Genomic DNA, 13,604 nt, shown 5'->3' with positions numbered 1-13,604 from the left:
GCCCCCCAGCCGCTCACACGGGTGTGCACAGCCCCCCCGCCCCGACACCTGCTCACACGGGTGTGCACAGCCCCCCAGCCCTGCTGCCACTCAAACAGGTGTGCACAGCCCCCCAGCCACTCACACGAGTGTGCACAGCAACCCAGCCCTGCTGCCACTCACACGGGCATGCGCAGCCAGAGCCACGGCCCAGCACACACAGACCAGCCCTGCCTGCCCCCGTGCACACCCTGCCTGCCACACCTGCCCGCTCACACGCACCGTTTCGGGCTGTGCCGGCAGCCGCCCATCCCCAGACTTTGTCCCCTGGCCCTGCTGCCAAGCCCAGCTCCGTCCCCAAGGCCAGCAGCAGGGTCCCGGACACCCTCGGGAGTTACCAAACGGGGCGACGTGCCAAGGCGGGCCCCGACGCGGAAGGAGTGGGGCCACCGGTTGAGCATTAACCCGGCACTGCTGGACTTGGACCATGGAGAAACCGGTCGCGCCAGAGCCAGCTTCACTGGAAGTCCCCAGGGGCTAAATATATCTACCTTTGTTTGGTTTTCCTTCCCCAAAAGAAAACTCGGGATCTTATCACACAGATCCCCATCCCAGAAACTAGCTGGCTACAGCCGTAACAGAATTTTGTTGAGGATTTTGAAAACCAGCTATCACATGGGTGCTGGCAGATGTCGCGACTGGAGCTGAGATGCTGCCATGGCCACGAAGCCACCAGGCTCTCTCGTGTGCAAGGATGGGCAGCGCAGCACCGAGCTCACAGAAGTGCTTAGAGGCATCACCTCAAGTCCGCAGGACCTGGACACGTCTGAAAGGGAACCGCTGAAATGTACCACGGAAACGATTTTGTGACACAAGGAGACAGATTTTTACTGCTCAGAAGTCCCAGAGTCTTTCATCAGACAGATGTGGAATGAAAGATTCAGGGCAGCACATCAGCATCCTGCTCCGAATACCTGAGAGGCTGCAGCCAACCTCCCCGCAGGAACATAAGGATTGAAAAGGAGCTTTTCCCAAGGGACAAAGTCCAACTCGCCGTCCACAGAGTCACCACAGCACCAAGGGTGCTGTTCCCACGGGGAAAAAGCATGGAGCCTGGGCAGGAGCTGCCACCCCTTGACTCGCCCGTGGGCGCTGCCCTTCCAGCTCAGGCAGAAGCTGACACTGCCCTCTCTTGGGCTCACCCACGCACAGCAGCAAGCTTCTCAGGAGAAACAGCCCACCAAAAAAGTCCTGGGCTTATGGCATGCACAATCGAAGCTCTGCTTTTAGACCCAGCCTGGAGCACTGAAACACAAGGGGTTTCCAACTTCTCCCCTCCAGGTTTCATCTTTTGCTGTTTGGCAAAAGGATCGGATACCGACATTTCGCTATAGTGGCAGCAGCAGTTTCAGGGGGACACAGAACACGACCCAGGAACTGGTCCGGGCTTACAGCAGGAAGATGCTCTGCTGAGAGAGTCCAGCCTTTTGCTACTCAAAGCATGCTCAGAGCCTCCTGATAATCAGGCAGTGCTGTTTCCAACCATGCGAGACACCCTCCCTTTAGCAACAGTTTCCCACACTACCTTCTTCCTCCTTCCCATAAGGCATCTATGGCTTTAATAGAGTTTTGGGGTTTTTGTTGGGTTTTTTTTTTTTTTAAAAATCAGCAAAATTAGCGACCATGGGATGGCTGGAACCGCCAGTGCTGACTGCAGCACATCCAGCAGCGAGAATGAAATCTGCTACAAACATGTATTTCTTCAGCTTTTTCAAAGTTGGAAGTAGCCTGACTTGAGGCCACAAACACCCCAGAGATGCTGAGCAGGCAAGAAGAACGTGTGAGGTGTGTGACAGCCTGCACCTCTCAGAGCTGCACTGGAGAACGCTCCTTGGTCGAACATCAGGGCCTTCAAGGCTCTGAAATGCACAGCCCCACCAGCCCCTACCTCAAGGGGAAAGAGAAGTACTTATTCCCCGACTTGCAACGGATTTGCTCCCATTGGACACGCAGCAGGAGCGGCGAGTCCTCAAACCCGTCCACGATGTCCTGGAAAACAGATGCAGGAGTCAGTACCAGGAGAGTGGATCTGCCAGAGGATGGAGTCGGCAGCTCCCTCTCAGAACCAAGTCAGAGATGCAGCCGTTTGTGGCTGGAAGCCTCTGACTTCCCTCTGGAGGGTGATTTAACTCACGCTCCCACCCCAAAAAAGCTTCTCTTCTTCCACCCAGTGAAGTTTGTCTTGCTCAGTGAAGAGAATTTCTCACTCTCACGCTCGGCAGGGAGACGCGGCTGGACACCAGCTCCGCTCTTCCCCTGCTCTCTGCGCTGTGTGGGGACGCACCTGGAGCTCCCGCAGACACTGCCCTTCCAGTCTGCCAGACAGGTCCCCGACACACCAGGCCAAGCTGATATGGAACGACGGGTCCTGAAGACAAAACAGGGATGAGATTGTAAGGGCTACAGGATGCTTTGCTCGACGCACGGAGCTGCAGTGGGAGATCTGGTGCGATGCCGCCCTGCCTGGGATCGCAGAGGTAGGAGGATCCTGAAGCTGGGAGCCCCCTCTGCCAGCTCAACAGTTGCAGAGCTGATATGGGCAGTGCTGGAGGTGAGATGAGTCCTGGGCTCCCCACGCCAGCCTTTCTGGACACCAGTGGGTGAGGCTGCCTGGTTTCCAGCCTCCCTGTGGTCAATTCTACAGAAGCTCTTCCAAACTGCACACAGAACGTCTCACAGACTGTCCTGGAGCAGGTAGGCAGGTCACTTGTGAATAACCGACAAGAGCCCCCTGCTCAGCTCTGGAGACAGAGAAATCAGGGTTTGGCCCCTCAAAATCCAAAACCTGCCCCCAAAGCTAGTACCAAGCAAAGAGGTTGGACTGATGCCCTAGGAAACTGCCCAAGGAAAAGGCACAAGCATTGCGCTCAGACCTAGGGTGCTCACCCTAAGCCCATTCAACCCTAGGACAACCCTGCTTCCACACACAGCAGGACAGCAACCGTGGCATATGCTGTGGCCCTTTGCCCTGGAAACCCAATTCTCAAGAGGCCACCAGACAGTTAACATCCTTACTCTCCTGCACAGGACATGACACAGAAGTCATAGGCTTGCTCTAGTCCCATTCTCAGCAAGATCGCGTTCGGGGTGTTAAGTATGAACATCAGCAACCAGCCCAGAGGAGACCTTTTCAGAGTCTAACCTCCCCGCTCCTGTTTATTTCAGGTGAACATTTCAAGGACGTCTCACAGGGAATCAGCCAGCATTTCTGGACCAGCAGGGAAGTAAGTGGGGGATGCCTCACCTTGTAGAATGTGGGAAGGTCAAATTCCTCTAGAACTCTGTCCACCTCTGAGACCAGCTCCAGCAGCTGGAAATGCCCAGCTGAGACCTCCAATCCAATAAAGGTCCTAAAGAAAGACAAGAAAAGACAGCAAGCACCCCTTCATGCTGCAGAAAGCACAACGATAAGCATACTTAGCCCTGAATTCCTACCGGGCAAATTCCCTACCCAATAACATAAGTTAATTTGAGAAATGCCAGGTTTAAGCATTCAAGGATGCTGACTGTATTCTGAAGAAAAACAGAAATAAAGATGTGGTAGCAGGGAGAAGCAGGATGGGATGATATACCACGTAGATTTACTTGATTAACTCAGCACCTTTTGGGACGCGAAAACTCATTTTCTGGGCAAAGGACACATTCCATGGGTATTTCAGCAGAGCATCGTGCCGTGCAGGAGCTGCGCTCAAAAAGCAGAAGTTGCCGGAGGGGTTTTACAGTGGGAGGGGAAGCGGGGAATGGAAGTACCCAGCTGGAGAGATGTGACAAAGAGGTACCTCCTCAAGGACTGTCTGGATGAGGTTTTCTAGACTTCAGGAGGGGAGGGGAAGACCAAGTCTCACCCAGGATCCACTTCGTCTCGCCCATGACTGTCGTGGGCTGCCTTTCCCGCTAGATTCAGCAACTTTTCACAGTTTTAATCACCTTTGTTTTGACATTTAAACTACTTAATTGCGTTCAGTTGAAATCAAGCTTACGAGCTGACACCCAGGAGAATTAGCAGTGACTGAACTACTTCTCTCCAGCTCTTGGAAGACCTGCACTGCAATTTCACGACAAGCGCTGCTGCCAAAAGAGGTGGCCCCCAGTTCTGCTCGCCTCAGGCTGCTCACGCTGGCACAAGGGTTTGCAAAACCCCAGAATAAACCAGATGGGAGATGCCAGCAAACGCGGCTGCCTCTTTTAGCTGCTGTGAAACCGTAGCACGAATCTAACCCCAGCAGAAAGGCCTGCTTCAGGTCATGTTGTGAGCAGATCACCTCTCTTCAGAAGACTGAAATCCTGCAGCCTGAGGTTCGGCCACCGCTAATGAGACCAACGGCTTGCAGAAAATCAGTGCTGAAGGTAAAAATTTGTGCAAGTGGCTGGGGAAAGGTGTGAAACCTCTGGAGGCAAGGTGATCACACACTGCCCTGTCACACGGCTCAGCCCAGTCACTTTAGGACAAGCAGGGTGACACTTCCAACCCACCCAGCACCTTGCCCAGCCTTGACCGCAGGCAGGCAGGCTGCTCTGCTGCTCGCTCACCTAGTTTTGTTCTGGTTGGTGTAAACCTTCACTTGGTCAGCTACACAGAAGAACCTGAAATAAGAATGATCCTATATCAGCTAGTGGGAAAAAAAAAAAAGAAAAACAGAGAAGACAGGGAGGGGACAGGATTTCTACAGAGCTGTGGAAAGATAAAGGCAAATGCATGCCACAGATGGACCAAATCAGTGCAACCAGAACCTTTCTGGGCCCAAATTAATCCATTACCCCCTGGTTTCCAGCCCTCCAAAACCCAGATGGTGACAGAAGCCCTGAAGCAGCTGATGCTCAGCAGGCACCTGAGCCAGATGTAAGCAATGAAACCATCTGTGCTTCACAGGACGGCACAGCTCTGGCCTTGTCCTTGTCAGCTGAGACCTGACCTGCCTGGTGCCGGATCCTGAAGTAGAGAGGAAAAGCTCCCCAGGGCTTTACTGGTGCAGCAGCAGCTGCCAGAGATGACTGAGGGTGCGGACGCTGGTGAAACACAGGCCTCGAGGGAGAGGGAAGGGTGTGAGGAGCGCTCTCCCAGGGCTGCACCGTCCCTACCTGTGGAAGGCGGCCAGGCGCTCCTTGAGGGAGCGGACAAAGGGGTCTATCCAGTGGTAGCGCAGCACCACGCACTGCGAGAGGCTGAGGTGGAACTCCTCCATGGCAGCCAGCGAGGAGACGTAGGTGCGAGCGCGGGACACCAGGAGCTCCAGCAGCTCCAGGAATTCCTCCTGGACTCTGTCTGCGGGGCAGCGCAGTCACAGCCGGGTCCCTCCCGGGAGCACCGGCCACGGATCCCCACCGGGGACAGGCGGGTCCCCCAGGGCTCCGGTCCCCGCCGAACACCGGCTGACCCTGGGGGCTCGTCGGGCCTCACCCGGCGGGGCTCCGTCCCGCCCTCCCCCCCGGCCCCGTCCCGTCCCGGGCCGCGGGTACCTACAGGGCAGGTAGACGTGGGTGGCCCAGCTGCCCCGCTCGTGGGGGAAGCCGCGGACGCGGCCGCCGTGCCGGGAGCTGTCATCGCTAACGGCTTCCTCCGGCTCCGGATCGCCCGGCAGGCCGGCGGGGACGGGCAGGCGGGGGCGGCCGGCGCTGCAGGGACCGAGGAGGACGATGAGGAGGAGGAAGGCCGCGAGTTCCTCACCCGGCCCCGCTCGCTCCCGCCGCCCCTCCCCCCCCCCGCCACCGCACCCACCTGGCTGGGGGGGGACCCTGCGCGCTGTCGCCCCGGAGTCCCCCTTCCTCCTCCTCCTCCTCCGAGCTGCTGTACCCCACCAGCGCGGCCCTCATGGCCGCCCCGGCCTGCCGGGCCCCCCAGGCCCCTCCACGGCGCTGCCGCTGTCGGCGGGCGGCGGCGCTGTTGTCGGCGCGGCCCGGCAGGGGGCAGCCGCCGCGGCCCGCCCCGCCCCGCCTCCTCCGCCGCCGCCGCGGCCGGCCCGGCCCGCTCCGCTCCCTCCCGCACCCCGCGGCCGCCGCCCGCCCGCCTCTGGCTCTGGCACCGGCGCCCCCTTACCTTCCCTTCCTTCCCTTCCTCCCGGCTCCCGCCGCCACGCCAGCGCGGGACTCGGGCGGAGCGCGCAGGCCGCGGCCCCGCCGGCGGCGAGCGGGCTGACAGGGGCCTCCCGCCGCAGGTGAGGGGCCCGGCCGCCGCCGCCGCCGCCCTTTGTGTGGGCCTCGCCGGGGCGGGGGCGGCCCCGGCCGGGCAGGGACACCCCCCCCTCCCCCCTCGCTCCGCCGCGGGGCCTCCTGGCGCGGCGGCGGTGAAGGCCTCGGGGCGCCGCCGCCGCGTTCGCCTGCAGGCCGGCGGGGGCCGGAGGAGCCGTCCCATGGGGAGAGGCGAGCGGCGGGACGGGCCTCGCCGCGGGCTGCGGTGGCGGCGGCTGGCCTCCGAGCTCCTCGGCCGCCCCCGCGCCCCGCGGCCCCGCCGCGCCTCTCCCTGAGGCGGCCTGGGCCCGGCTGCGGGAGGCCCGGCGAGCGGGGAACCAGGGGCAGGCGGGAGTCGGACCGGACCGGACCATGCCGGAGCGGGCCGTGCTGCGGGCTGCCTCTCCAGTTTGAAAGTACCTCTGCTTTCCCATCTTCGCTCCTTAAATGGTTGTCGCTTCCCACCTCCCACGGAGGGATGAGTTAGGCTCGGAGCCGGCGCCGACTCGGGTACCCGTGCAGAGCCCGCGGTAAGCCAAGGTTGGTATTTCTCATTCTTCCCTGCCGGGGGGACGCACGCCTCCCCTCCCCGTTAGGCCGGACGGTCTGGGATGCTGTTGCTGTTGGGTCGCTCCTGCCGTGGTTAATGTTGCGTGTGGGGGAAGGTGGGGCTGTGCTGAAGTTTTGTATCCTATTGAGCGCGGGTGCTAGGTATCATAACTGCAAGCCCTCCCTTTGTGTCAGCAGTCAAGGTGAGCCACGTAGGAGAAAGAGGAGATCCTGCGTATGAGCAGGGCTGCGATGAGGCCTTTGGGCGTTTTACTGCCCCAGATTGTGCCAGCGGACGAAGTAATGCACTGTCCCTGTAGGCAGAAGCGTGGTCCAGCGCTGCCCAAGCTGTGGGGCAGTTCAGTGCTGGAGCAGGTGAGGATGCTGGGAAGTGGGTTTCTTCGATGCTCTTTATCACTTCGTTTTAAATACAACAAACGCCTTCCTGTTAGACTGGGGTTTTACTTTCCCTGGGTGAGAGCAGGCAGTTTGATGCAGAAACGGCTGTGCTTTTGTGGGGTTAGAGGCTCGTGAGCCAGGAGCGCTAGCTGCCGCTTCTTGCCAAGGCCTGGACCTTTCCTTTCTCTTGAGGTGCGTTGGCACTGCTGCTGTCTGCTGCTCGCTGGTGGGTTTTACTCTACTCTAAGTTGATACCACGTTTTACTGGACATCTCTAGAAAGACCGGAACTTTTCAGTAAGCAAAACCCCTGCAATGCTAGTAAGGCCAGGCAGCACCTGTGGTGTAGGTTGTTCAGCTCCAGTGTCCAGCTTTTATTCCATGGTTTGGTAGGAGGTTCAGCCGAGCCATTGCTTTAACGCTTCTTTTATCTTCACAGAGAGTTCTGCGCACAATGCCTGTGGGTTCTGTGTTTTGTCTGTGGATAGGGTAACCTTCCCCTTAGACTAGGAAGAGCCAGAGAACTACAGGTGATGCCTGGAGAGGGGGAAATCTCTTATATCCCTTGGGTAATGTCCCCAATACTCGAGCCGCAGGAGGAGCAGAATTGCTTCACAGGGATGTTTCAGCTGGAGTGGGATCAGGTTGGATCTGCCTTGACAGGTGTAGAATCTAACCCAGTAGCTTCTTCATAGCACAGCATTTGGCGTACCTCAGCCTGTGCAGGAACCGATGTTCTTAGCCAGTGCCCCTAGCAGGGCTGGGAGATTCAGCGACTGACAGCATATGGGGGAACAGCTGAGCTGACCAGGACCTGGGCAGTTGTGCTGCCTCTCGTGAGAGCACGCCACTCAAAAGTGTGCCTGACTGCAGCCGGGCAGAGCTTGAGCCTTTCCAGGCTGAGCACGCAGCAGGGGGGTCTCCGGTTCTGGTTAACTCCCCAGACTGGCTTCCAGGTAGCTTTGCAGGGATGCAGGAGAGATTTCAAAGTGAGCCGTGGTGAGAGGTTGACCGGAGAGTTCCCTGTCTTTCCTGAGACCTGACATGAGCTGTCTTCTTCCTTGTAGAGAGAGCTGCTCCCGGGGCTGCTTCCCTCGCTCTTCCCAAATGTGACCACATCGCAGCCAGCACGGAGAAGGGCCTCCTCTTGTCTTCAAGGCACTTGCTTCTGCCTCTTGTTCTTTTGTCCAAAAAAGAAAAAGCGAAACCAAATCAGTCCACAAAGAACTTGTGCTGATCTAAGGAGGAGGCTGCGGAGTCTCAGTCACCTCTTTGCTTCCCAAGATCCTGGCTGTGGGCTGGATTTTCTGTCCTTGACTTCAGAGGATCAGCTACAGGGAATCAGGATCTTGGATACTTTCAATTTTTGTTTTCACTTGAACCCTTTCAACCGAGAAGCTGAAGCTGTCACTGCGAAAATCCCGTTTTTTTCCCCAAGCATGTCAGAAAGCTGGCAGCAGCAACAGCAGCAACCGCAGCAGCCGCCGCCACCGCAGCAGCACCACGCTGGGGCAGCCGCCCTCCCAGAGCACTCCATCCCGCCCAGCACTGCTGACAACCCCTTGGGCTGTGCCGTCTATGGCATCCTGCTCCAGCCAGACCCTGGTCTGCAGCACCACCAGCACGCCCCCATCCAGGCTGGAGAGCCATCCCACAAATGCGGTGTGTGTGGCCATGACCTCGCTCACCTCTCCAACCCCCATGAACACCAGTGCTTGCCAGGCCATGACCGCTCTTTCCAGTGTACCCAGTGCCTGAAGATCTTCCACCAGGCCACTGATCTCCTCGAACACCAGTGCATCCAGGTGGAGCAGAAGCCCTTTGTGTGCGGTGTTTGCAAGATGGGCTTCTCCCTCCTGACCTCGCTGGCGCAGCACCACAATGTCCACAACGGCAACGCCATGAAGTGCTCTATCTGTGAGAAGACCTACAAGCCTCCTGAGGGAGAGCATCCGCAGCCTCTCGACCCCTCGGAGAAGCCCTACAGCTGCTCCATCTGTCAGAAAACCTTCAAGCACCTCTCGGAGCTGTCCCGGCATGAGCGCATCCACACGGGTGAGAAGCCGTACAAGTGCACGCTGTGTGACAAGAGCTTCAGCCAGTCGTCCCACCTGGTTCACCACAAACGGACGCACAGCTCGGAGCGGCCCTACAAGTGCACGGTGTGCGAGAAGACCTTCAAGCACCGCTCCCACCTGGTGCGCCACATGTACGCGCACTCAGGAGAGCACCTCTTCAAGTGCAATGTCTGTGAGCTGCATTTCAAGGAGTCGTCGGAGCTGCTGCAGCACCCCTGCACACCCAGTGGGGAACGGCCCTTTCGCTGCGGCGAGTGCCAGAAGGCCTTCAAGCGCCCCTCGGACCTGCGGCAGCACGAGCGCACACACAGCGAGGAGCGGCCCTTCAAGTGTGACCTTTGCCAGATGAGCTTCAAGCAGCAGTATGCACTCATGCGCCACCGCCGCACGCACAAGGCTGAGGAGCCCTTCAAGTGCAACCTGTGCGAGAAGGGCTTCGTGCAGCCCTCGCACCTGGTGTACCACCAGCACGTGCACGGCATAGAAAACCTCTTCAAGTGCAACGTGTGCCAGAAAGGCTTCAACCAGTCCTCAGAGTTGCTGCGGCACAAGTGCGTGCAGAACGCGGAGCGGCCCTTCAAGTGCGCGGTGTGCAACAAGTCCTACAAGCGGGCCTCGGCTCTGCAGAAGCACCAGCTGGCCCACTGCGCCGAGAAGCCGCTCAAGTGCACGCTCTGCGAGAGACGTTTCTTCTCCTCCTCTGAGTTCGTGCAGCACCGCTGTGACCCAGCCCGCGAGAAGCCCCTCAAGTGCCCTGACTGTGAAAAGCGGTTCAAGTACGCCTCGGACCTGCAGCGCCATCGGCGCGTGCACACGGGTGAGAAGCCCTACAAGTGCCCCTCCTGTGAGAAGGCCTTCAAGCAGCGCGAGCACCTCAACAAGCACCACAGCGTGCATGCCCGGGAGCAGCAGTACAAGTGCATGTGGTGCGGGGAACGGTTCCTGGACTTGGGCCTGCTGCAGGAGCACAGCGTCCAGCACACGGCCGAGGGCGCCTACCAGGTGGCTGCCTGCTTGCCGTGAGCCTCCCACCCCTCGGCGGCTTTCAGCTTGCATGTGACGCTCCCGAGCCTCAGCCTCCCCTTCCCTCTCCTCGGTTGTAGATTGCCTCCAGGGAGTTTGGGGGAAAGGGGAAGTATGGTGGGCGGGCAGGTAAACTTTCCTCTGGCCTCTGCGGTTGATACGCCACCTGTACTGCAGGGGTGACGGACGATGTGAAAAGCTTGAAGGGGTGAGAGAGGAAAGGAGGGAGGTGGGGAGAGGAAACAATGCCTGCGGTTGCCTGGCGTCCCCTGGACTGTAGTTCACGCTGTACCTGCAGTTCCAGTGCTGGGAGCTCAGCTGCCCGCTGCCGGCACCAGCCCTTTGCGTGCAGCCTTTTTCCCTTGCCCTGCCTGGTGGGGTCAGCAGGGAGGGCTGGGTGACTCTCCTCCTGGAGAGGGCTTGCGAGCAAAGCAGAGCCAGCCCTCCCTTCTCCTGGGGCGCACTGCTCGGTGAGGAAGTAGCAGGTTTCCGTTGCTGGGATCTCCCAACTTTCTTGGTCCAAGCTCAGTTGAGAGGACCATTTCAGATCGTTAGCGCTGATTGCCCCAACCTCCCCTGCTCTCCCTCTTTCTAGAGCGTAGAAAGGGAAAAGCCATGGGGCTGCACAGCTCCAAAAAGCACTTTGGCATTGCTGCTTTTGCAGTCGCTGGCTGTCACGCTCTGCAAGGGTTCTGAGCGCGCCTGCCCGCGCCCCGTCCCTGCCAGCAGCACGGGGAAGAGTAGCCAGCGCTGCGCCGCTACCAGAAGGTGTGGCGAGGAGAGCCTCGATGCCCTGCTCCTGGTCAAGAGCCTGGCGTTTAAGAGCTGCTTCCCGAGGGACCTAGCTCTCCTGCCAAGACTTACCTCCAGCCCCCAGGCCCCTTCCCTCTTTGTACTGCCTGGGCCATTAGCGTCCCTCCAGGGGGGTCAGGCAAAGGGCCATCCCAGCAGTTCAAACACTAAAGGGTGAGGCGAACACTACTAATAACCTACAACTTTGGAGGCTACCATCGCCCACGCTGTGTGCCGGGGGCTTGGTGTCTGATTTGCTGGAAGGGAATCCTTCCTGGCCTGCAGGCTCAGCTCCATGGGGAGGGGAAGGTTAGCAGTGTGTAAAGGAGGAGTATATTTTTTTTCCCCTCTTGCGGGAGTCCTGTTTTACCCCTTTACTCTTTCTTTACCTCTTCTGTATTTTTCAGGTTTTGCACAGTTCTTGTAAACATCACTTAAAAATAAATTTCCCCTAGCAAGGTCAATGCAGCCTCAGGTGTTTTCCTCTGCAGGACTTTGCTGGCTTCTCACGACCGAGAGACCCGTTACATGCCAGTTAGATGCCTTGGAGGTTGAAGGCGTGCTTCCTAGGTTGCCCACCAGCCTTCCCCTCTCTGTCTTTGGAGATATTAAGATGTTAAATACCCATTTGTGGAGATACTCAAGCCCTACCTGGACATGGTCCTGGACAACCTGCTGTAGCTGACCCTACTCGAGCAGGGAGTTGAACTAGATGATCTCCAGAGGTCCCTGCCAGCCTCAGCTCTTCTGTGATCTTGGCCGGCCCTTGTATGAGGTAGGAGTGTTGTGAGGAGCTGCAATTAGTGAACAGCAGCCAGTAGGTTGCCCATGTGCTGCACAAGGACAAGTTTAATAAATGTCCACGGCAAGTATAGACAGATCAACCTTGCAGAGAGTTGGGCTGTGCTTGCTTTGCTGGTAGTAGACACTTATCTAAAGAGTGGAGAAAGGCTTTTGTTTCCATTTCCAGAACAGTGAGGGGAAACAGGGTGCATTTTCAGTGGCTGGGACAGTTCAGTGACAGGTCCGACTCTGGGGCTGAGTCTGCATGCATGGCTTTAACGAGGTGAAAGCAGACCTTGCTTTCTGCTGCCCAAGGAAGAGGGACCGATGGTTATCTTACTTCATGCTGCCTCAAAGATGTAGAACTTCCTACCGAGTTTTCTGTGTTTCTTTTTCCTTTTTTTCTTTTTTTTTTTTAAAAGCAGTTTGTTAATATTCATTAAAAAATACTGTATAGTTTAACTTGATGTCATACTGGATCTTTAAAAAAAAAAAAAAAGTGATGTGATAACCTGGATTTCTGAAGAGCTCTTTGGTTCTAGGTAGCTGTTTTTTGCTGTTTAATACGTAGTAAGTTCAGTGTATGCTTTACTGTAGGAGTAAAAATGAGGAGTAAAACCAAGGAAGGCTAATCCTGTCTTTACAGAAGGGCTTGGTGGTGATGGAGTCTGCGAGCTTGGGACTGGAGCCAGCCGGGAACACGGCACTCACCTGAACCCTTGCTCTGTTCCTGCCTCTGCCCGTGGTTAGCTCTGCTCTTGCCCGCAGCAGCCTGGCGCATCTGCCGCAGGTCCCACAGTGCTGGGGGTTCAGCAGTCGTCTTGAGCGCAGCACTGGCAGCCGGGATCAGCACTCAGATCTGGGAGCTTGTAGAGAGGCTCATCTTTAGTAAGAGGAAGGTGTGAAATGGAGGCTGCTGGAGCCTCCGGGTCTTTTGTGGCCATATTTCTTTCTGGGGCAGCAGCTGGCTAGAGGAGGCGTTTGGAGAAATGGTTAGCTGGACCCCCGGATGGCTGTGCCCTGCTCTCTTCCCTGCCCAGGGGCCTGAGCGGCTGCCTGGGCGGCTGGACAGCCTAGGGTGCTTGGGGCAGAGGAGGATGGTGGTGGGCCCTGGGCGCAGCTTCGCACCACGCGCTGGCCTTGGAGCTGCCAGTTCTGTCCTCTCGGTACCGGCTGAGCACAGGGACTGTTGGGGAGTGTTTACCTCGTGCTGAGCAGCTGGGAAAGCCCTCGGTGTCCCAGCGAGGAGCTCCGGCTCCACTTAGGCTGTGGCAACAGCCAAGCAGCGCCTCGGGCAGAGAAAGCGTCATCAGGGCTGTGCGCTCAGGGGCCCGTGCCTGGGGGAGATGGGATGCTGTGGGCAGCTTGGCGGGGACAAGCCTCGGTCCAGGTCATCAGCCAATGCCTGTGAGAAGGTGCCTCCAGGTTCGAAAACATCTCGATGTGGCATTAGAGCGACTTGGTCTAGCGGAGGGCGTCCCTGCCCGTGGCAGGGGAGTTGGAACTAGATGGTCTTTAAGGTCCCTTCCAACCCAAACTGTTCTATGATTAAGTAGGACTGGCTGTGAGCTTTGGTGACTCGGTCTCTTCGTTGTGTTTGCTTCCTGCAACAGCCCAAATCCGATAGGAGCCCGTGGTAGCTTCTGCTGCCGGACCTCGGGGCTGGTGGGTGGAGGACCTGTGCGGAGCGGGCGGCTGAGTGGGGCCGAGAGCCTCGGGGATATTTTTATAGGGAGATTGTCTAGTTGGAAGCAGCTCTGTTGCATACAGGCGGGCT

At 58.0% G+C, this 13,604-nt stretch overlaps 2 protein-coding genes across 3 annotated transcripts; one reads left to right on the top strand and one right to left on the bottom strand.

Moving 5' to 3' along the window:
- Positions 1-841: 841 nt before the first annotated feature.
- Positions 842-5,972, bottom strand: USB1 (U6 snRNA biogenesis phosphodiesterase 1). The gene is made up of 7 exons (XM_054841094.1): positions 5,756-5,972; positions 5,501-5,652; positions 5,119-5,302; positions 4,570-4,623; positions 3,284-3,389; positions 2,324-2,407; positions 842-2,028 (listed from the first exon to the last, which is right to left on the bottom strand). The coding sequence occupies exons 1-7, from the start codon at positions 5,848-5,850 to the stop codon at positions 1,924-1,926; spliced, it is 780 nt and encodes a 259-aa protein (XP_054697069.1). The 5' UTR covers positions 5,851-5,972; the 3' UTR covers positions 842-1,923.
- A 115-nt stretch (positions 5,973-6,087) lies between these two features.
- On the top strand, positions 6,088-12,242 carry ZNF319 (zinc finger protein 319). 2 transcript variants are annotated; one of them, XM_054841093.1, is made up of 2 exons: positions 6,088-6,734; positions 8,219-12,242. In XM_054841093.1, exon 2 carries the CDS (start codon positions 8,591-8,593, stop codon positions 10,250-10,252), a length of 1,662 nt encoding a protein of 553 aa, XP_054697068.1. In that variant the 5' UTR covers positions 6,088-6,734; positions 8,219-8,590; the 3' UTR covers positions 10,253-12,242. The 2 variants fall into 2 exon arrangements, with proteins under 2 accessions (XP_054697068.1, XP_054697067.1); XM_054841092.1 differs by having other exon boundaries at positions 6,088-6,744.
- Positions 12,243-13,604: the final 1,362 nt, after the last annotated feature.

This window comes from Grus americana, chromosome 13 (assembly GCF_028858705.1).
Source record: "Grus americana isolate bGruAme1 chromosome 13, bGruAme1.mat, whole genome shotgun sequence".
NCBI lineage: Eukaryota > Metazoa > Chordata > Aves > Gruiformes > Gruidae > Grus > Grus americana.
Note: the sequence above shows the minus strand (reverse complement) of the source record. Positions and strands in the feature narration are given on the sequence as shown.

Coding starts and splice junctions, on each gene's coding strand:
- ZNF319 (XM_054841093.1), top strand. CDS start 8,591: ATGTCAGAAAGCTGGCAGCAGCAACAGCAGCAACCGCAGCAGCCGCCG.
- USB1 (XM_054841094.1), bottom strand. CDS start 5,850: ATGAGGGCCGCGCTGGTGGGGTACAGCAGCTCGGAGGAGGAGGAGGAG. Junction 5,653..5,755: donor CAGGGTCCCCCCCCAGCCAG/GTGGGTGCGGTG, acceptor CGGTCCCTGCAG/CGCCGGCCGCCCCCGCCTGC. Junction 5,303..5,500: donor CACCCACGTCTACCTGCCCT/GTAGGTACCCGC, acceptor GCTGCCCCGCAG/ACAGAGTCCAGGAGGAATTC.